The sequence below is a fragment of the Pipra filicauda genome, unplaced genomic scaffold (assembly GCF_003945595.2).
Source record: "Pipra filicauda isolate LSUMZ 115617 unplaced genomic scaffold, ASM394559v2 scaffold219_size1829416_pilon, whole genome shotgun sequence".
NCBI classification, from domain to species: domain Eukaryota; kingdom Metazoa; phylum Chordata; class Aves; order Passeriformes; family Pipridae; genus Pipra; species Pipra filicauda.
The window spans coordinates 222,164-243,348 of NW_024104331.1; the positions used below are offsets into that span (position 1 = coordinate 222,164).

At 63.9% G+C, this 21,185-nt stretch overlaps 1 protein-coding gene across 3 annotated transcripts in view; it reads left to right on the forward strand.

The window, feature by feature from the left end:
• The window catches only part of AHDC1 (AT-hook DNA binding motif containing 1), a 50,982-nt gene that overhangs the window by 4,597 nt on the left and 25,200 nt on the right, over positions 1–21,185 (forward strand). The window contains exon 1 of one of the 3 annotated variants that reach the window (XM_027740157.2): positions 1,747–2,099. The exons of the other annotated variants lie outside the window; for them this stretch is intronic. Within the exon in view, the coding sequence (XP_027595958.1) occupies positions 1,910–2,099 (190 nt within the window). The 5' untranslated portion in view covers positions 1,747–1,909. Of the gene's footprint in view, positions 1–1,746; positions 2,100–21,185 lie in introns of those variants that run through there. 3 annotated transcript variants of the gene reach the window in all.

The window sequence follows — 21,185 nt, forward strand, 5'->3', positions numbered from 1 at the left end:
CTGTTGGCACGTGCGCGGGGAGAGTTTGGGTATGCGGGCACCGTTTGGTGTGCAGGCAGAGCTTCCTGTGCAGGTAGGGCGTGTGGACAGGTTTGGTGTGCAGGTGGGGCTTGGTGTGCGGGCAGGGTTTGGTGTGCAGGGTTTGGTATAATGAACAAGGTTTGGTGTGCAGGGTTTGGTGTGCAGGGTTGGGTGTGCAGGGTTTGGTGTAATGAACAAGGTTTGGTGTGCAGGGTATGGTGTACAGACAGGGTTTGGTGTACAGGCAAGGTTTGGTGTGCCGGGTTGGATGTGCAGGGTTTGGTATAACAAACAAGGTTTGGTGTGCACAGAAGGGATTTGGTGTGCAGGCAGAGTTTGGTGTGCAGGAAGGGATTGGTGTGTAAGGACTGGTGTACAGGCAGGGTTTGGTGTGCAGGCAGGGATTGATGTGCAGGGTTTGGTGTGCACAGAAGGGATTTGGTGTGCAGGCAGGGTTTGGTGTGCAGGGTTTGGTGCATGGACAGGGACTGGTGTGCAGGGGTTGGTGTGCAGGGTTTGGTGTGCAGGTTTTGGTGTGCTGGCAGGGTTTGGTGTACAGGGTTTGCTGTGTGGACAGGGATTGGTGTTGGTGTGCAGGGTTTGATGTACAGGGATGAGGCTGCCATGCAGATCCTGGGAGTTAAGGTAGGTCTGTGCAGGTGTTGGCAGGGGACACTCCGCCCTGGTGAAAGCACCTCCTTCCTCTCCCAGTGAAAGAAACAGTGTTGGGCACCCCCTCCCTGTTCCAAATCCCACTGTGCCAGTGGGTGAGCGCTGGTGCAGCCTGGCCTGGCACGAGGCGGGGAGACAGGGGAGTGGCAAAATGTGGTATTGATCCTCTGGGAAGGAGTGCAAAGCAGCTCTGGCATCCGCCAGCTCCAACCTCTGCCCTTCCCACAGCTAAACCAGCTCCAGGCAGAGGGAGCAGCACGCCATCCCATCCCATCCCATCCCATCCCATCCCATCCCATCCCATCCCATCCCATCCCATCCCTGTGTCGCCGCTGCCGCCCCTGGGGCCCCGAGCCCCACGTACACTCTTCCCTCTTCCCTCCTCGCTCTTCGCCTCCTGCTGACTTCAGCGCATCGGCTTGGGCTCGGCGCCTGAACATTCCTCGCAAAACCTGGGCCTAAAATATCTGGAGGAGGATGGAGCGCCTTGGGCGAGGGAGATGAGCTCCTCAGCTGCGGGAAAGAGGGAGGCTGCCGGGCTGGAGGCAGCAGGGACTCTCTGCTCCCCGCCAGCTGCCAGCCCCGCTGGCCCCCCGGGAATTCGCCGGGAATAAATCTTGCCTGGCAAAGTCAGTGGTTTGGTTTGGGGTGGATGTGCCCGGGCAGAAGGAGGGGTGGGAGGGGAGTGTGGTGCCTTGTGCAGCGCTGGATGAGGGGCACGGGGAGCAGGGATGGCACTGGGAAGGGGTGACAGGAGGGCATGGTGGCAGGCAGTGGGGTGACAGGGGAACAGGGTCACAGAGTAGGGTCAGAGGGGAACAGGGTGGTAGGGAGTGGGGTGGCAGGGAATGAGGGTGACAGTAGAGCAGGGTTGCAGAGGAGCAAGGTGACAGTGGAACAGGGTGACAGTGGAACAGGGTGGCAGGGAGAAGGGTGGCTGAGGAGCAGGGTGACAGTGGAACAGGGTGGCAGGGTGACAGCAGAGCAGGGTGACGGGGAGAGAGCTGGGTCCCGGTGGCTGAGGAGGGACAATAACTGCTGGGAGGGAGGTGCTAGGCGGGAGCTGTGTGAGAACCAGTTTGCGAGGTCCAGATTGGCAGCAGATCCTGAACCAGGAGGAGCTGAGCATCCATACGGCCCCTGCCGAGATCAGACGCGACGACAGCGACTCGGTTTGGGGGAAGAAATTGGAGGCGGGGGAAGCTTTTTTGCTGAAATGAAATTTGAACCCCAAAGTGGGAGGGAAGTGGAGGTGGGGGGCACGGCTCTCTCCACATGGTTATTACTGCTGTTTTCCACCCAGCTGAAAGGAGAATGTAGCTTAATATGGACCCGCGGGGAGGAGAAGCACTCGGGAGCGGGGATTTGGCAGGAGGGAGCTGGGAAACAGCGAGAGGAACGTAGAGGTGAGAGTGGCCAGGGCTTTGCCCAGGGAGGAGAGGACGGAGCCGGGCTGGAACAAGGCGCTATTGTTCTTGGCGAGCGGGGGGCCGGCCGCGGCCCCCCCAGACCCGCAGAGCTGGCGCGGATGTGGGGAAGGTTTTTGGGACCGGTTTTTCCCGGCGGATTGTTGGCTGGGGAGCGGGAAGAGCTCATGGTGTTCGGGGGGCACCGAAGGGAGCGGGTGAAGCGCCCGCGGAGGCGAAGGGGGGAGCGTGGCGTGTGATGGGGAGGTGACAGCAGGTGAGAGGGCAGGGGCGAGCCGGGGGAGTGTTTGGGAGCAGGAAGTGGGAGTGGGGGTGGTGGGGCAGGGGCTCTGCGGCCGGGGGACGGCGTGGGGACGGGGTGAAACCCAGCGTCCCGCGTTGTGCCGCCACAGCGGCTCCTCCTCGGCGCGTCCGTGGGGCTGGGGTGGGAAAGCCGGAGGGCCTTCTCCCCTGGCTGCTCTGGGGAGCCCTGTCACCCTGTGATCTGTGTCCTGCTGCGATCCCCTCGGGGCTGTTGGCGTCTCTCCGGTGGTCCCCAGCCCTGCTATCCCGCATGTCCCCTCGGTCCCTCGCCTGCCATCGCCGCCCCCGGCACAGCACCTCTGCCATCGGCGTCACGTGCCACGTTGCCACAGCCGCTGGCTGTCCCCTGGGCCACCACGGTGCTTGGGGACACCCCATGGCGCTGACGAGTGGGAGTGTGGGGAACTGGCGAGGCGCAGAGGGGCTGGAGGAAGAGGAGGAGGAGAAGGAGGAGGAGGAGGAGGATGGAAAGATGTGTCCCATGGGGTCTAAGGGCTGTGGCTGGGGAGGGGGCGGTGAGCCAGGGGCCAGGCTTAGGGCGAAGCTGAGCTTGTCCCAGCCCTTCCTGTGCTCCGTGTGCCTTGGCCCTCCCAGCCCAGCTGGAAAAGAGAGACACCCCCCTCACAGCAAATCCCTGGCATTTGCTCCCCATCCCCCCAGTTCCCACCTCTCCAGTGCTTCCAACGAAGCGATGCCCTAAAGGCAGCAGAAGCACCTTCGCAAGTGCACACTAAATATTTGAACACGCTTGGGTGGCTCTGGCGTCGCTGCTGCTTTTGCCCTTCCCCACCCCCTTCCCCGGCCTCTCTGGATCCCCCCAAATTTAGGGGGTTACCCGCAGGGGCTCCTCCTTTCCTCCCAGACAGGGGTGTGATATTTTCTCAGCAGCTCTTGCCTGGAATTATTTGCTCCAGCCGAGCTGGCGTGGGGCTCTGCATGGCCGTGTCACCCTGGGGGTGTGTGTCACCATGTGTCCCCCCCTTCCCCAGCCCACCCGCTGCCAGCCCCGGCCGCACGTGGTGGCACCGCGGCATCCGCGCGACGCCCGCCTCCCCATCCTTCATCCCTCCTCTTCCTCCCAGCCCCAGCACCCTGCAGCCGGGCTGGGAGCCCAACGGGGCGGGAAGGGGGGGGAGCAGAGTTCCCCTCCCCTCCCCGGCATTCCTTGGGAGTGAAACACAAGAGCTGGCAGGGCACTCCTGCTTTCTCTGGCCTCCGCTCCTCTGGTGCCTGAACAAAGCCCTCCTGCCTCTCCCGGGAACCCGGGGTTTGAAACAGGAGAGGCGGCTGGTGCTGCGTGGCAATGTCCTCCTCCAGCTGGTTTTGGAGTCTCTGGTGGCTGGGGGACAGGGGTGGGCACGGTCCCTGTGAGGGACAGCTCTGGATGGGGTACCCCAGGGTACCCGGGAGGACTGTGCCCGCCGCGAGGACTGTTGGCATCCTCCCCAGCCTGGGCTTTGCGTCCCCACCATGTCACTGCCATCATATTGCTATGGAAACTGAGCCCTGGAGGGTACCACTTCAACCCCAGTTTGCCCCCAGTTTGGTCCCGGTTTGGCCCTGGCTCCCATGCACAACCCATCCGTGGCAACACAGCTTGGCGTATCCTTCATCCCACGGTCTGGGATGATGCATCCCAGAGGGAATGCGCGCTCCGGCCCCCTTCCAAAAGTCCAACACCCCCCTCCTCGCCAAACAAAGCCCCCCCCTACCCTCCCCACCGCCCCCGGTGAAACAGGCCCCTGTCAGAGCGCAGTCCCCGACAGCGAAGGTTATTTTAATGGATGCATTACTTTAAACGAACCCTCCGCCATCTGTTCCACCCCCTAATTACGCATGCAAAAAAAAGCCCATCTCACAGCCAGTGCAGGAGAAAGTAAAGATATAAGTGATTTAAATGCATGTATCCGCAGCTCCGCCGGCAGCTGGGCTGGGCTGCGCTCCTCGGCTGCCTGGCGAGCCGGGCAACTTGGAGGCAAGGAGGGAAAAAAGGGATGGTTCTCCTGCATCCACCTTGGGAAGGTGGCTGGGTGGATGGCGGGCGCAGCAGGGGCTGCAGCGTGGTGGCTGTATCCATCCATCCCTGCATCCCTCCACCCCTCCATCCCGCAGTCGCCTCTCCCCGTCACCCCCTGAAGGTTAGCTCTGCCCGCCGGCTGCCAGGCTCGGCGTGGCGGCTGAGCCTTCAAAGCGCGGGGACACGCCACCGTCCCCGGGCTGCCGCGGTGCATGGCGGGGCTGTGGGGGGGAGAACCCCCCGGGCTTGGCCGGGCTCCTCGTCCTGACGCTGTCCCAGGGGGTCCCACGGGGGTGGGGATGGGCGTGCACGGCCCCCGGGGTGACGCTGGGCCCGTGTCCCCCGGGAGAGGGGCTGAGGAGGAGGGGGTTTCCCCCCCACGCTGCTTTTCCCAAGCTGTGTTTCCATGAGCTGTCCCGAAATCCAGGGGTCTTGGACTCTTGGGTGCTCGCTGGGGGCCTGTCGGCTGGGGCTGCGGAAAGTGAGGGTGGAGTCTGGACGAGCTCCCCCTCGGAGAGGCAGAGCTCATAGGTGATGGAAAACCCCCGTTTTTAAATCAACCTCCTGCTCTGGGGAGTCCCAGCGGGGACAGGGGGGTGACAACAGCGCATCTGTCCCTGCTTTCCCCTCTGTGACTCAGTTTCCCCCCTCCCCAGCACAAACCACCCACGGGGATGGGATGGGTGAGCGCCGTGGCTTTGGGTGACCCCACGGTGACAGCGCAGCACCGCGACCACCATAGCAGGGCCACCGCCTGGCGCCAGAGCCACGGCGGTCCTGGGTGCCCGTCATCCCCCCCTCTCCCTCCGTCTCCTTCTCTCCGTGCCTGACTGCAGCAGATGCGCCAGCTCTGCAGGAAGAGGGAATTAAGTTGGGCTGGAGGAATTTTAAAGATTGCTGCAGGCCTGAGGGTCTTAGATCCCCCCGCGGAGATGGGCAGTCATGCAGAATTAATCCTATCGGCAGCCTGGCTCGGCTTCAGCCGGTGCAGAGCTCCGGGAGAGCGCGCGGGAGCGTGGGGGGCGATGCTGGGGGCGGCTGAGCGAGCCCCGGCGCCCCTCGGCGTCGATGGGAAATTAATAATGAAAAATTAAAAGCCCCAATTCAGCCTTCCTCTCCCCCCCCCCCTCCCCGCTCCCTGCTCCTTCCTTCTCCCCATCAGCCTGGAGGTGGGACTCGTAGGGGGGAAGGAGGTGGGTGGATTCTGCAAAGCTTAAGGAAAACCTGTTTGCCGTAGCCAGCGGAGCCCGCGGTGGGAGAAAGCGCCAGGGACGCATCCTGCTCCTGGTGAATGGAGCTGTGGCACAGCCGGGGCTCGGCTGTGTGCCACGGGGGGCTGGCTGGGTCTGGGGTGGGGGCACCTCTTTGCTGCCATCACCCAGCCCCCTCTGCAATGGGGTCATGCAGTGGTAGGAGGCAGGTTGGGGTGACAGGAGGGAGGTTTGGGTGACAGGAGGCAGGTTGGGGTGACAGGAAGGAGGTCGAGGTGGCGAGAGGGAGGTTGGAGCGGCAGGAGGATGGCTGGAGTGACAGAAAGGAGGTCGAGGTAGCAGGAGCAGGTTGGGATGACAACAGGCAGGTCATGGTGGCAGTAGCTGGTTGAAGTGGCACGAGGCAGGTTGAGGTGGCAGGAGGCGGGTTGGGGTGGCAGGAGCAGGCTGGGGTGACAGGAGGGAGGCTGAGGTGGCAGGAGGCAGGCTGAGGTGGCACAAGGCAGTTGGGGTGCTGTGCCAGTGCAGGGGACACAGTGACACACCGGACACCCCGACGTGCTGCACCAGCCACCCACCACATCCGAGGGGACACCAGGATGGCATCTGGGCACCCCGTGGCTCTGCCAGCCCCACGGGCAGCCTCGTCCCCATTGTCCCTCCTGGCTGCGGGGCCTCGGTGCCACCGTGCCAGCGGGCTCGGTGGCTGCGTGACGCCGGGCAGGGTGGCCCGTGAGGGCTCTGCAGCTGCTGCCGAGCCCTCTGCTCCTCCGGTTTATAAATAATGCAGCACCGAGGCGTGTTGGCAGCGCCCGCACACGCCTGCAGCCCTGGCGCGGCGGCGGGCGCTCCGGGGGCGAGCGGCGGGTGCTGTCACCCTGGCTGGGTGACACTGAGCCATGTCACCCCGGTGGGGAGGTGGCGAACCCCAGTGTGTGTGTGTGTGTGTGTGTGTGTGCATGTGCGTGTGTCTACGTGTGCGTGTCCCTTGCTCCCCACGCTGTCCCCCAGCCCCACGTGCCCGGGGTGGGTGGTTGGTGGTGGTGGGTGCCCGCGGTGGGTGGTGGGTGCCCGCGGTGACCCCACGCGTGGGGACGTCCCCAAGCCTCGCGACGGTGGCGCGGATGGCGACGGCGCAGCTTGCAGGGTTGCCATGGCGATGTGCTGGCGCTAACGAACCCGAGTAAACATTAACGAGGGAGAGCCCCACGCGGGTGGGTGCGAGGGTGGGGACCAGGCGTCCTGCGGGGCTGGGGGCTGCGGCGGGGGCTGTGGCGTGGCCCCTGCGTGGGTGGGGGTGCACCCGGGAGATTCCCCCCAGAGGGTCCCCTCCAGGTGCCATGTGAGGCTGTGACTTAATGGTCTGACTGGGAGCTCTGGGCGCATCCTGGGGGACAGGTTGTCAGTCCCCTTCCCAGTTTGGGGCACCCACAGTGGGAAGGTCACCACCTTGAGGTCCCAGGTGTCCTGCTGTGCCCTGGCACCGGTGCTGCTACCCCGCGTGGGCCACTGTCACCCTCTCCGTGCAGCACCTGTGGGTGCTGGATGGACAAGGGGGAGGATGAGCCCCCGCGGTGCCCCCCGGGTAGCTCAGGGTGTTCCTGGCAGCAGCTGCCACCACCTCTGCAGTTGTCACCATGACTCAACTCGCTGCGTCCCTCCCTTTCCCATGGCCACGCCAGCCCAGGACCCACCCCGGGGTTTGGGTGGGGGTCAGGGTGGGGGTCAGCCCCCCGCGCCGGCACCCGCACCGTGCCCAAGGTCCCCTCCAGCATTTAATGGCGCTGCAGCTCATTAAACGGAGGTGCAGGTGCCCCCGGTACCTTCATCCTCCCGGAGGGCTCTTAATGAGCGGCTGCTAACGAGCGCTCCCGCTCCCCTTCCAGCCCCGGGAAGAGGCTGATTGGCGAGAGGCACCCGGGAGCAATGCACAGGCTCCTTTCGGGGGCTTTGAGGGGTCCAGTGACCCCTTTGCCGTGCTGCAGACGTGCCCGTTGCTCCGTGGAGGAGGGTCCCCTGTCACAGTCACCGTGCCGGTGTCACATCTCTCCCCGGCTCCTCGGGGTGTTGTGTCATGGGCACTCGGTGCCCTGGGCCTCGGTTTCCCCTCCTGGGGGTACAGCGCCCTGGGAACGGGCACTGGGGCTTGCAGACATGCAGAGATGGGGGTTGAGGCTCCTGCTGGTGCCCCCAGCCCCATTTTTGTCCCCAGAGTCACTCTGCACAAGGCCACCCAACCCCTGGGAAGCCCTCCTGGGGTCTGTCTGTGCAGGGGGGCTCCAGTGGGTTCAGCCGAGGGTCTGTGGCTCCTGTGCACCCCAAAACCAACCCAGAGGCTCTGATGCAGTGCAGGGTGGTGGGTACCCAGAGGAGGGGAGCTGGGGGGCTGCCTGGCTCGGAGGGGCTCTTAGGCTTGTCCTCCTCTTTTGGGGGCTGCAGAGGGGGACGGCCCACCCTGCACAGAGCCATCGACCCCCGCCAGGGCCGGGTCCCCCAGCTCCCCGCCGAAGGGAGCCCTAATCCTCGGTGACACGGTGCCCGGCCCCGCGGTGGCTAATTGCAGTGTCCCCAGCTGAGGATTACGGTTTAAAGCGGGGAAGGAGCAGCAGGAGCAGATGAGCTCCTGAGCAACAAAGCTCCTGTTCCCCCTGCAAAGCGACTTTTATTAGGGGTATAATTAAAAGCTGACAGGAGGGGAAAATCACGGGGACGGTCGGGGTGAGGGATGAAGCCACCTGAAGGTCCCTGTGCCCCCAGCCCAGGCGTCCCACCCACCAGCCCCCTGCTCTGACCACAGTGTTTCTGGCAGGGCAGGAGGCAGCGAGGTGCTGGGCTGGCGAAGGAAATCCAAACTCGGCCCCTATGAAAGGGGCTTTGTGTGCCCGGGAAGGAGCAGCCCTCCTCCTTCTCCTCCTCCTCCTTCTCCCCTGGCTGCGGGGCCACTTTCGCGCCTGGGGGTGGCCTCGATGTGGGTGCCAGAGGGAAACTGAGGCACAGGGCGGTGTTGCAGCCCTGTGGCCTCCTGCCCTGCTCAGGCTCCCAAGCTTTTCCCCGTCACTTGTACCTGTGGCTGTGGGTGAGCCAGTCCCTGGGGACGGGGCTGGGGTCCCCCATGGGTGCCCCAGCCGGTGTCACCCCTGCAGGATCCCTGTGGTGGGGCCTCCCTGCCAGGGCTGGCCAAGGCGCTGGCAGTGGAGAAGGAGTTGCAGGAACAGAGGCACATCATGGGGACAGAGGGACATTTTCCCCTGTCCCCTTTGTACCGCCCAGATTGCCCTCTCCCAACATCACCTGCCTCAGTTTCCCTTTCCCTCCTTGTGAGTGCTGTGGCTGCCCTCTGGCATGGCAGGACCCTGGATCACCCTGGGGGGATGCCAGCCCTCCTTGGTGACCCTGACTTTCCCCACGGGCATGGCTGACGTCCCCTGGGAAGGGGACACTTTGCAGCACCCACTGTTTGGCACCTCGCTGGGTTTCTGCTCGTGGGAACATCGCTCCGGTGCCGGTCCGGTCCCGTGGCAGGGAGGAGGGTGGGGGCAGGCAGGGACCCCCAGCGGGGAGCTGGGCACTGGTCACCTTGCCCTGGCCCAGCCCCAGCCCTGGTGGGCGGCGGAGGGCTTGTTCTCAGCCTGGACAGGAAGATGAATGAATTCCATTACGGGATCGCGATTTTATTCCACGTGTCAGGGAGCCTGAGATTAACTTGCTCACCAGGCTGTGACAAACCCAGACACCCGCGTGCGCGCGCTCGGGCACGGGGGCTTCGCACACTCACCGGGCATGGAGCTGCTGAGACCCCAGCATGGCCCTCAGGGTGTGCAGAGCCAGGCCCATCCGCACTGATTCCAGCTGGGAACCCTCCAGCACCCGGGGAGGGTGGCACAGGCCAAGATGGGGGGTCTGGCACTGCCACCGTGTTGTCCCATGTCCTGGAGGCCCTTCAGCCGCCCAAGGGCACGTGTCTTGCCGCTGGGCAAGGGGCGAAGTATCGTCCCAGCGCAGCTCTGGGAGGCCAAAAAACCAGGCTGGGAGGGAGGCAGGAAGTGGAGCATAGAAGGCTGGAGGCCTGGCGCGATAGCTGGTGGCACTGGGGACATGGCAAGGCCAGTGGGCCGCTCTCATCTCACCCCATCCGGGTGGCTGCCCATCTTGGGAGAGCGTCGGGGCCGAGCTGTGCCGTGCTGTGCCGGGCTTTGCCGTGCTGTGCTGTGCCGTGCCGCGGGGCCGGCTGCTCTCCCCTCGCTGCCCCCCCTGCGCGGGTGCAGGCAGCTGGCTCTGTTTGCTGGAGGCTTTGCGCATTCCAGTTCGTGGGTCACTCGCCTTCGAAACCTCTCCGGGGACGGAGGCAGTTGGGAGCCGTAACAAACAACCCAAGGGCTCCGATGACGCCCGCGCCCGGCACTGCCTGCCAGCACTGGGGTGGGGGGCGGGATTGGGAGTCAGCCCCCCTGGGGGGGGGAGCTTTGGGGTGATGCTGGGAAGTCCCAGGACAAATAACCGGGGAGGAGGGACACTCCGAGTGGGTTTCCTGGCGGGAGGTGGGAGTCATCCCTTTTTCGGGGACCGGTGGGGACCACAGGAGGGATGCTGTGGTCACGTCTACATCAGGGATGGGGTGCAGAGCAGGCTGTTGGCATGGGGTATCATCCAGGATCCATATGGGAAGGGGTGGTGGAGTTGGCCAGGCATAGTATGAGCAAGAGGACAACACAAGTTTAGGGTGGCTCAGGGCTGGTTACAGTGTCCTGGAATGTGCGTCGGAGCCATCCCGAGGAGATCCCGGGTCCAGAGGGGCAGTGGGAGCACAGTGGGAGCTCAGTGGGAGCGCAGTGTGGCTCAGGGAGGCTGGGTGGTGTGGGGAAGGTCAGCCTTGGCCAGATGCAGCCACTCCACCCTCCTCCAGTGCTTTGCACATTAATGCAAATGCACTGGCCTGAGTGGTTCATTAGCAGCATGTGGAATGGAATAATGCATCCGCATCCCATTAGCCTAATGAAAAAAAGGGAGCCGGCACCTGGAACAAAGCTGCCGACTCTTGGCTAGTGCTCTGGCTCGGCCATGCTGGGCTGTGGGGCCCCCCCTCCCTTCCCGTCCCTTCCCGTCCCTTCCCCTCCCTTCCCCTCCCTTCCCTCTGCTGCCCCGGCCATTGCCTGCCCGGTCCTCTGAGCATCCTCGTGCCCAGTGCCATGGAAGGGAACCCCATCCCCAGGGTGTCTCTGCAGACCCCATCCCCAGCGTGTCACCACAGACCCCATCCCCAGGGTGTCTACAGACCCCATCCCCAGGGTGTCACCACAGACCCCATCCCCAGGGTGTCTCTACAGACCCCATCCCCAGGGTGTCACCACAGACCCCATCCCCAGGGTGTCTCTGCAGACCCCATCCCCAGGGTGTCACCACAGACCCCATCCCCAGGGTGTCACCACAGACCCCATCCCCAGGGTGTCTCTACAGACCCCATCCCCAGCGTGTCACCCCAGCGGGGTGCAGCCCCAGGAGGACTCCAAGGTGGTCCCAGCATCACCCCTCTGCATCCCAGGCTGGAAGAGGGATCCAAGCCAGGAGTGCCGCAGAGGCACTGGCTGGGTGTTGAGATGTCCCCATGTCCCTGGGGCTGGGAGTGAGGAGCCTGAAGGATTCAGAGGGACCCCAGGGTGGGCAGAGCCGGTTGCAGCATCGCCCCTCTGCATCCCCGGGTGGGAGGGGGTCCAAGCTGGGAGTGCCGCAGTGGCGCTGGCCGGGTGTCGAGATGTCCCCATGTCCCTGGGGCTGAGAGCGCGGAGCCTGAAGGATTAGAGGAAACATTGCCAAACAAACCAGGCTGTGCCGGAACCAATTAGCCTCCAGCAGGCAGAGTTTCAGATGCTGTTATTTCTGCCTCTTCTCTTTTCTCTCCCTCCTTCTGTCTCCCCCTTTCCCCCTCCCCGGCCCTCCCCAGCCCCTCCTGCCCGCCCCCAGCATCCCTGCTCTCGCCATTCCTCTCCGTGTCGGAGCTTGTTTTGGGCACTGGCTCTGGAGTGAGTCATGCCGCGCGTAGGGGATTTTAAAAGCTTTCTGCTGTCGCTGGGAAGCCGGTTTGGGCTGCTCCGACACTGGGGGTGGAGCGCCAAAGCCTCGCAGACAACCCTCGTCTGGGGAACCCGAAAAAATCCCCCACCCCGGTGCCCCGAACCCCTGGGATCCCATGGGCCTCCTCTTTGCGGGGGTCGGCTTGGTCACCCCAGCCAGCGGCTGAGTCACAGGCGAAACTTTCGAGCCGTTGGAGCTTCCTCCACCGGGGCCCCTCTCCGAGGAAGTGGTCTGCCGGGGCGTCGAGCCCGGCGGGGCGGTTGCCCCGTCCCGGTGGGTGCAGCACGCAGGCGCTGGCGGCCAGCGCTGGAGCTCGAAGCGTGGGAGATTTTTTTTTTTTTTCCACCCCCCCTTTCCCTCCCTCCTTCCCTCCACCACCGCCTCCGCCGGCCCCGCTGCCAAACCCGGGGTGGGGGCCCTCCGGCACGACCCTCCCGCCCGGTCCGCAGCTGGCCACGGTCCCCCCCCTTCATCCTCCTCCTCCTCCTCCTGCTCCTCCTCCTCCTCCTCCTCCTCCTCCTTGCCTTGAGCTGTGCTGCTGAGGGACTGCAGCTCCCGTGGATCAGGAGGAGATTTAGGTCAAGCGCTCGACTGAGTCGAAACAGCCATCTGTGTGCGGAGGAAACCGGCCACCCAGAGCCCCCAGCGTGGCTGGCCCGGCATGGCCACCGGTCCCGGCACTGCCGGCACCCCCCAGACCCCGCGCCTGGGCACACGGCCTGCCTTTGTCTCCAGCAAGGGGCGAAAAAACCCACCCAACTAATAAACAAACAGGGGAGGGAAACCCCCTTCCTGCCGGTCAGTCGCCCCCGGCTGTGCCGTGGGCACCGCCGGGAAGTTTGGCACGGAGCGGCCGCGGCAGCGCTCCAAGGTCGCCCTGACACGCGGTGGGAAGGTGTGCGCCGGCGGGAACCGGGCACGGATGCGGGTGCGAGGGCCGGAGCCGGCCGCGGGCGCCCGGGGAGCAGGCAGGGCGGGAGGTGCAGGCAGGAGGGAGGCTCTGGCTGCCTGCCCGGAGCCCGGACTCCTGGGTTCCTGCAGGAACAGGGTGGAGCAGGAGGAGGATGGGGAGCTGGTGTCATCCCGGCCGTGGCGGGGGGGGAGCATTTCCCTCCCCGGGATGCCGGGGGGCTCCACATGGCCACCGTGCCTCGGTTTCCCTGGGTGGTGGGAGTGGAGCAGCCCGGTGCTGGCGGCACCCTGGCAGGGTGGGGACCCCCAGATGCCCTCTCGCACCCCGCGCCAGGGCGGAGGTGACCTCAGCCCCTCCTTGCTCTCCACCTGTCGGCTTCTTCTTTGCTTTCTCCATTTCCTTCCGGAGCCTTTTCTCACCCGCCCGTGTCGGTGCCGCTGCGCCTGTGCACACGCCGGGCGCGGGGGAGAGGAAACGCCGCTGGTGCCGTGGCAGGGCTGGCGTGCGCTGGGTGGGCCTTCCAGCCCTGGTTGGGTTTGGCACGCCCCAAACCGTGTGAGGAGTTTTGCCTGGCCTCAGGCCGGAGCTTGGCCGGGCAGGGGGATGCTCCCTGGCACTTTGCCCCATCCACTGCCCACCCCACGCCCCGCCCGTGCCCCGCCGGGCCCCTGGGGAGCCCCTCGATCCGCCCGTCCTGCCTGGTAAGGAGCTTTGTCCGGCTGCACAGCCAGTTTGCACAGTAATCCTTCCTCGGCCGGGGGGGGATTATGTGTGGGGAGAGCTGTGGGGGGCCTGGGGCGCCCAGGCAGACGGGTTCTGGAAGGCCGGGTTTCCCTCAGTGCAGCGGGTTTTGGCCGGGAGGGTGACAGGGACATCCTTGTGCCGGAGCAGGTCACACCGATGGGGGACCAAGGGGCAAGGCCGACAGGGGTTCGGTGTCCCTGCAGAGCCCTGTGCCAGGGCTGGGGCTGGTGCTTCCCACTGGGAGGGTGTGGAACATCCCTGCATCCTCCTCCAGCATCCTTCCCTCCCAGTATGGCAGCATCAGGCACGTGCAGGCAGCAGTGAGGAGAGGCAGCTGCCAGGAGGTTTGGGTCCCATCCTGGGTCCTATCCCAAGGTCTAATTCCAGGGTCCCATCCCAGCTTCCCCACAGCACTGGGTCCCCGGGCGGGCTCGGAGGGGACTGGTGGATGCCGGGAGCTCAGCGGTTCTTTATGGTCTCAGAGGGCTCCATTAATTCTTTAAATATCCAGCCTTTCCAGGTGGGTTTTGTTGAAAATTAATTTCCGGAGCTATTTTAATTTTGCTGTATTTAATTTGCTGTTTATTTTAATTAATTAACGTCGGGAAAATCTCTTCTCCCCAGCATCCTGCAGCCGTCTGGGGTGGCTGCACCCGGGAGGTGAGAGCAAGGGGGTGTCACGGGTGTGAGGGGTGCGAGCAGAGAGGGTGCCCAGCCCCCAGGGTGCCCAGCCAGCTCCATCCCACCTGCCCCAGGTGACAGGATTGGCACGGGGAGGCAGCGAGCTGGTTCTCCTCCCAGCTCCATCCCCACTCCAGGGCTCATCCCAGGGTTTGCTGCTGGCTCCACGGGATGTTCATTGCATCTCCTGGTGGGAGACAGCTCAGGTGGTGCTTGCAACCACCTTCCTCCTCCTCCTCCCACTGATGGCTGGGGACCTGGGGGTCTGGCATCCGTGAGGATGCTGTGCCATGCTGTGCCAAGCAGTAGAGCCCTGGTTTAATAGCCCAGCATGGACCCACACCCATACAGAGGGATGCGGGGCTGATCCCAACCTCCTGCTCCCATCCCTGCGTCCCTCCTGGTGCTCCATGCTCGATTCTGGCCGGACCCCAGCGACGGGGTCCCTGTGGGGAAGGCGGGCAAGGAGAGGGGGAAGGGATGGAGCCGCCTTCCTCCAGATCAAGGCCTCTGGTCTCTCGCATGTCTAGACGCTGCCACACACACCTAATGTGGTTCTTGGCAGGAGCCGCGGCTGCTCTCTCGAGGTTAATTGCTGCGCATGGAGCTCTGCAGAGAGATAACCCGGCTCCGTGCTGCCCCTGGACCCCTGCCTCGCCCAGCCCTGCCTTGGCTGCAGTCCCCGGGGGATGCTCAGACCCCTCAAGGGCTGCTCAGGCCCCCCCGGGATGGAGAAACAGGCAGGGAAGCAGAGGGGGTGATGCTGTGCCCAGCCGGGCAGATTGGGATGAAGCACTGAGAAGTGAGAGGGGGTCTCCCGGTTTTGGGGAGCAGGCAGGGATGGAGGAGAGGTGCTGACGGAGCTTGGCAAGGGGTGACAGCAGCCTGGGGGGCTCTGGAGCGGGAGGAGGAGAAGAGAAGGGCCTCGCCAGCCCGGCGCTGCCTCCATCCTCCTGCCTGCTCTTGGCAAGGCGGCCGGGCCAGATAAGGGAAGCGCGGTGGGGGGAGCCGGACAAAGGCTCAGCCTTATTCAGCCTGCGTGGCCGGATCCAGGCTCCGGAACGGGAGCTGCAGAGAGACACGGCAGGGACTGGGGTGGGAAGAGCCGTTTCATCCTCCAGCCCCAACATCTGGTGGAAAGAGGGGATGGGAGGGGGGAATGCCGGGCGGGTTGCAGGGGTGAGCCCCGGGGCTTGGCTGCATCCGGACTCCCTGGGATGGGCTGGATGAGGCCATTCCCAGTGACTGCTCTTGCGAAGGAGCCCGGAGGTCTCTGGCTTCCACAGGGAGCTCAGGACAGCCAGGCACTGGCACCTTCCCATGAGCACTGGGAGCAAACGCTGCCATAATGCCACACTTGGAGCCACTAGCACCTCGATCCCTGTCCCTGCCTGGCCCCATCCATAGGGACCTACTTCCCCATGGACAAACTTGTGCCTTGCCAGGCCCGGTGACGGTTCCCAGGTGCTGTCGCTGAGGCAGGGTGGGGCAGAGCAGGGCTGGGAAGTGGCACATTCCAAGGTGGGAATCACGTTGGGTTGCTGGAGGGATCCCCAAAGCATGCCATCCCCTCACCTCACACGTGGCTGGTGCTGGCGCTGGGGTCCGGGCTCGGCCCCATGTCCTGGGGCCGTGTGATGGTGATCCCCAGCCCTGGGCCCAGCCCCACACGGGATCCCCGGGGAATTGGGTGAAGGTTTCGGCCCAAGCTGTGTTTTGGTTTGGGGTTTCGTCATGATTTCATGGCAGGGAATTTCCGTTCGTAACCAAAGACAAGAACAGAAAAAAAAAAAAAGAAAAAGGCAAAACCAAAAGAAAAAAAAAACCAACCCTGCCTTGAATTTTTGCCAACAAAATGGGATGTTTCCATTCTTGTTTTGGCTTTTGGCAGCCCCAAACTGCAGCCAGTGGAAGAAAATATCCATGTGGAAACGCTGCTGGCCTCCTCCTGCAGTGCAATGGCCGGGCTGGAGCTCCTGCCCCGCGGCCGCACGGCGTCAGGGGATTTTGGGTGCAGAGGGAGGAGAAGGAGCATGGCCCCCCCTGGAGAGTGGCACTGTGCTCCCCTCCCCGTGCTCTTTGCAGAGGACATTGCCATGAGAACGGGCTCGTTGTTTTGTGGGGAGCATCGAGTTGGAGCAGGCGAGAGGCTGCAAGGACACCGGTGGCACGCGGAGCTCGCGCTTCCCACTTGTCCTTGCAGCGGGTCGCTCTCTCCTCCCCAGCTGGCAGCAGAGCCATGTTCGGCTCTGGTGTGTTCTGTGCCACGCCATCCTCCCTCTGGGCATTGCCTTCCCTCCTGGCATCACCCCCCTGCCCCCCGCTTCACCCCCCCAGTTTTTGGGGGACCCTCTGTGGGGGCCACGACGCTGCGGATGCTGAGGGTGGGAGGAGCGGCCGCTGCGATGCTTAAATGAGGTTGGTTTTTTTCCCACAAATCCCCCCCCTCCCCTCCATCCATGCTAGGAAGAATTACAGTCGCCCAGGCATCTGTTCTGGCAGAGTCGAGCTAAAGAGCTTGTCCTGGGCTTGGCAAACCAGCCGGCGCAGCCGACAGCTTTTCCAAGGGCAGCCTTGGATGCGGAGCAGCAGGTTGACATTGCAGGGAGAGGAGCCTTGTGCTGCAGGCACCGGTGCTGTGCCCCCCTGCTCCTGCCTGGATGGGATTTGGTGGGGGGTCCTATGGGGAGGGTCCAAACCCCCTCCCCAAAAAGCAGCGTCCTCTGGCAGGTCTTTGTTTGGAGCTGAGAAGAGGGCGGATGGTGCCAGCGCATCCCGGGGTCCTCATCCCTGTGCGGGGAGGATGGTGAGTGGCACCCTGCAAGGGACCACCACCAGAAGAACCCCTGTTATATGTTCCTTCAACCCAGAGAGACCCCTCTTTGTCCCCAGGCTGTGCAGTGTCCCCAGTCACTGCCACCTTGTCCCCATTGGGCACACCATGGGTGTCACCCACAGTCCCCCAGAGCACTGTGGATGGGTATAGTGGTGACACCAGGAGGTGCCAGGAGCACAGCTGTCCCTTGTGCCCCTGGCACCGTGCACAGGCCATATCCATGTCCTGAGCTGTCGGTGGTTGAGGCAGGGGGAGATGAGTTGGAGAGGCTGGACAGGGAGGTGTGGGAGCCCTGCTGGAACACCAGGCTCGGAGCTGGAGCATGTCAGGCACAGATGGGATCGTTAGTGGTGGTAAAAATTATCCAGCCCCTCTTAAAAACCCAGGCGCAGCAACCTGACCCCGCAGGCTCCGGTGGTGGCAATTCCCACCGGAGCAGTGTCGGTGTTTGCTTCCCCTGCCATTACCATCCATCCCTGAGATACAGGGCCACAGCCACACATCATGTGCCACCATGTCCCCAAAGCCTCGTCCCCTCTGCAGTGCCGGGGTGTGGGATCTTTCCTTACCCCCTTCCCAGGGACGGGCACCCTGACCCCTCACCCGTCTCGGTGCTGCCGGTTCTGGGTGAACCCCATCCCCACCCCCTCTGTACCATTTCCTATTTCTTTTTTAATGCACCCAAACCTCCTGTTTGCTTTTTTAACTGCAGTAACCACAAGAGGGAAGTTTTGGAGCGGTACAAGCCCGTCTCCATCGGGAAGGGAGAGCCACCACTACTCTGTGCCCATCACCGCAGCGCTGCGCCCGGGGGCTTCGCCGCCACGGTCCAGTGCCTGGTGGCCGTTGTGCTCTCCATCCCCCTCTTCCTGCTGCTCATCCTCAGCCCCTTTTCTCTTGGAAGTGGGGAATTGGAGGCTGGTTTGGCGTCGCCGAAGGGCCCCGGGCCCCCCCAGCGCCGATCGATCGTTCCGCGCGCTCCTGCTCCCTGTTTTTTCTGTTTGTTTGCAGCCGCTTGAGGGCTCTTGTGATGAATCCAGCCTGGACAGAATTCAACAACAGCTGAAACACAGCCCGGGGTGGGGGTGGGAGTGGGAGGGCAGTGGGGCCGGCCAGCACCGGAATGCGAAATGGGGCAGCGGGCAGCGCTGGGGCGGCGGGACGGGATCGCGCCGGGTCCTGCCCCAGGAGCGCAGAGGGACGGGGAGTGCCGCCAGCACCGCCCCAAAACTGTGGGTGCTGTGGGTTGGCAGCGTGAGGACCCACTGGGCTGAGCAGGGCGAGGATTCGGGGTGTCTTCCTGCCTCTCCCTGCTGCCCGGGAGCTGGGCTGCGCTCCAAGCCAGCCCATAATGGCACCGGCGAAGGGCTGGTCCCACTGGCCGGGCTGTGCCAGGGCTCGGGGTCGCACCTGAGGGGGCCGTGCCAGGTGCTGCCCGTCCCCCACCTGCCCGGCCTTCCTCCCATCGCTGTAAAATGGCGGGTTTTAATACAGAAGGAAACATTCCCCAAAACCCGCAGCACGAGGAGGGGGGCGAGCACCGCCCCGCGCCCCCCGCCCACGGGGGCAAGGACAGCAAAGCGGGGTTCACGGCCCCGTGGGGGGCCCAGGGGGAGAACCGGGGCCCGGGAGGGTACAGTCCCTGGCAGAGGCGGTGCCGGCTGGCACGGTGGCCACCGTGGCGGTGCTGGGTGCCGGGGCTGGCTGGGATTTTGCAGCTGTGGCTCCGGGAGGGAGCGGGGCCGCGGCTGCGCGGCGGCGTGCGAGGGGTGCGCGCAGGCGGGAGGAATAATTAGTTCCTACTATAGCACTTCTCAGTCAAAGTGCTTTTTAAAAGCCTCCATTCATTAGTCTTCACGGCTCCCCCGAGGTGTCGTGTCCTGGTTCTCTTCCCCCCCACTCTCTCTCCGACTCCCCACCTTCCCCGGAGCAGTTGGGGATCCTGGGCTGGGGAAGGGGAGGGCGACGGTGGTGGTGATGATGTTGGGTCCTTGGAAAATGCGGGGATGGGGTGTCAGGGGTGGGGACAGCCTCAGTGTCCCCTGTCCCAGTGGGGCTGGTGGGGACAACCTCAGTGTCCCCTGTCCCAGTGGGGCTGGTGGGGTGTCACGGGCACATGAGCACTGTTGGGAAGTTCCTGTTGAGGCTGAGCTGTGCCAGGTTTGGAGCACCAGGGAGGAGAGCGGGATAGCAGGGAAGGGCTGTGGGTCCAGTGGGTGCCACCACCAGCTCTCCACCCTCACCAGGGTGCCAGGGAGTGGCACTGTGGTCTCAGTTCCCAAACTACCCAGTGTGTGCCGGATTCCCAGGGGTCACCAGGTGGAAGGATGGACGGTGCCAGAGGGTTCCGGGGGGTGCCGGTGCGGCTCAGCCCCCAAACCTGAGCATCACTGCTGGGCACAGGAGCAGGAAATGCCCGTGCTCGTGCCCCCAGCAGGGCTGACAGGGCACAGAGGCGGGCTGGCGCTGGCAGTGGGCCTCTGCTGCAAACCCTAACCTTATTTTCCCAGGTCCGACGCCAGTTTCCATGGAAACAGCCGGGAGCAGAAACGGGAACCAGAATCCAGAAATGCGAAGCCTTGAGCTCCAGTTCGCCTTCCTGGATCCTGCTCCCTGTGACCCCGTCTGGGTGCTGGCACCCACACTGCTCCCACCGTGTCAGGGGTGCAGGGCTGGCCCGTCTGGGCACCCTGTGGGGTCGGGGTGCTCCTGTGTCCGTGCACTCTGCAGCATCTGTGGGCACGGTGTGTGGGGATGGCATGGGGTGCCAGCAGGGATGTGCAGTGGGCAGGGGGTACTGCGGGAAGGGGACATTGCAGGCAGGGGACACTGCAGACAGGGGACATTACAGGCACAGATGAGTTCAGACAACACTGCACACACCTGTGGTGGTGGCAAGGGTGGGTGTGATGGATGTGCACATGTGGTCCTGCATGGACATATGTGTTTTACAGGTGTAACGAGTGTAGACATGGTATGGATCAATATGTAGTCTGTTACTGGTTTGCACTGGGAAGACCCCAATCCTGCAGTGTTTCCCTGCCCTGGTGTCCCCATCCCCAGGGTGCAGCGGGGACAGGGGTCCCCATAGCCTGGAGAGGGGCAGCACCAGACCTGCCAGCAGGGCCCTGGGTGCTGCCCCAATTCCAGGTGTATGTGTATGACTTGGGGGGGCCCTGCTTGGTCTCCTGGGGCTGGGAGACCCCCGGAGTGCTCCGGGCAGCTCCAGCCAAAGTGGAGCCTTGTGGGACACATCTGTGTCCCGCAAAGCTGAGCCCTGAGCCCTGTGCCAAGTTGTGTCCATCCAACCTGTGCCATGCCGTGTCTTTCCAACCTGTGCCGTGCCCATCCAGCCCACGCCATGCCACATCCATCCATCCCGTGCCGTGCCATCCAACCTGCACCATCATGCTCATCCAGCCTGTGCCACGCCGTGCCCATCCACCCTGTGCCGTGTCTGTCCAGCCTGTGCCACGTCCATCCAACCTGTGCCGTGCCCCTCCAGCCCGTGCAGTGCCGTGTCCATCCATCCTGTGCCTTCCCTGCTACCCACTGGCCTCCCGTGGTCCCTCAGGTGTGCGGTCACACATCCCATTCCTGTGTGAGCTTGTAGGAGCCAGCTTTGCTGTCCCCAGGGTGGGACATCGGTGTCCCCCAGTGCCAGGGATCACTCAGCCATCCCAGTGCCAGCTGTCCCCATTCCCTGTGCAGCACCCCGCTGCTCCCCACATGCCCATTCCACCACGGTGACACACCGGAGCGGCTCATGGCTCCCAGATCCCGTCCCCATCCCTCTCTCCTGTCCTCCATCCCCACACCACACCTTGGGGGTGACGCCAGCACCGTCACAACGCCACCTCCCCCTTGGCAGCACACAGAGCTGTGGGTGCGGGCACCGTAATACATCATTTACAGACGGACAGGTATTAAGATACATTATGGATAACTCACGGAGAGAGACGCTATTAATAATACAGACACATACAGAGGGAAGAAAGTGCACACTTGATTTCCATGTTGCTACCAGGAGTTGTGAGGCTGGCTCTGGCTGCCTCTTCCCACACGTGACTGCAACACAGTGGGTAGCTGACAGCCCAGAGAGCCTGGCTTGGGGCCAGGAAAAAGCAGAAAACACAATGTCTGTGCATATCCTCTCTCTTAAAATAACACTCCAACACCGTCTGAGACGAATTAAAATAAGATCAGGAGCGGTCTCGCGAAGAGAGGAAGACGAAGAGGGAAAAGCCAGGCAGGGGAATGGCCGGAGCTGGGCGGCTTCAGCCCTCCCCCC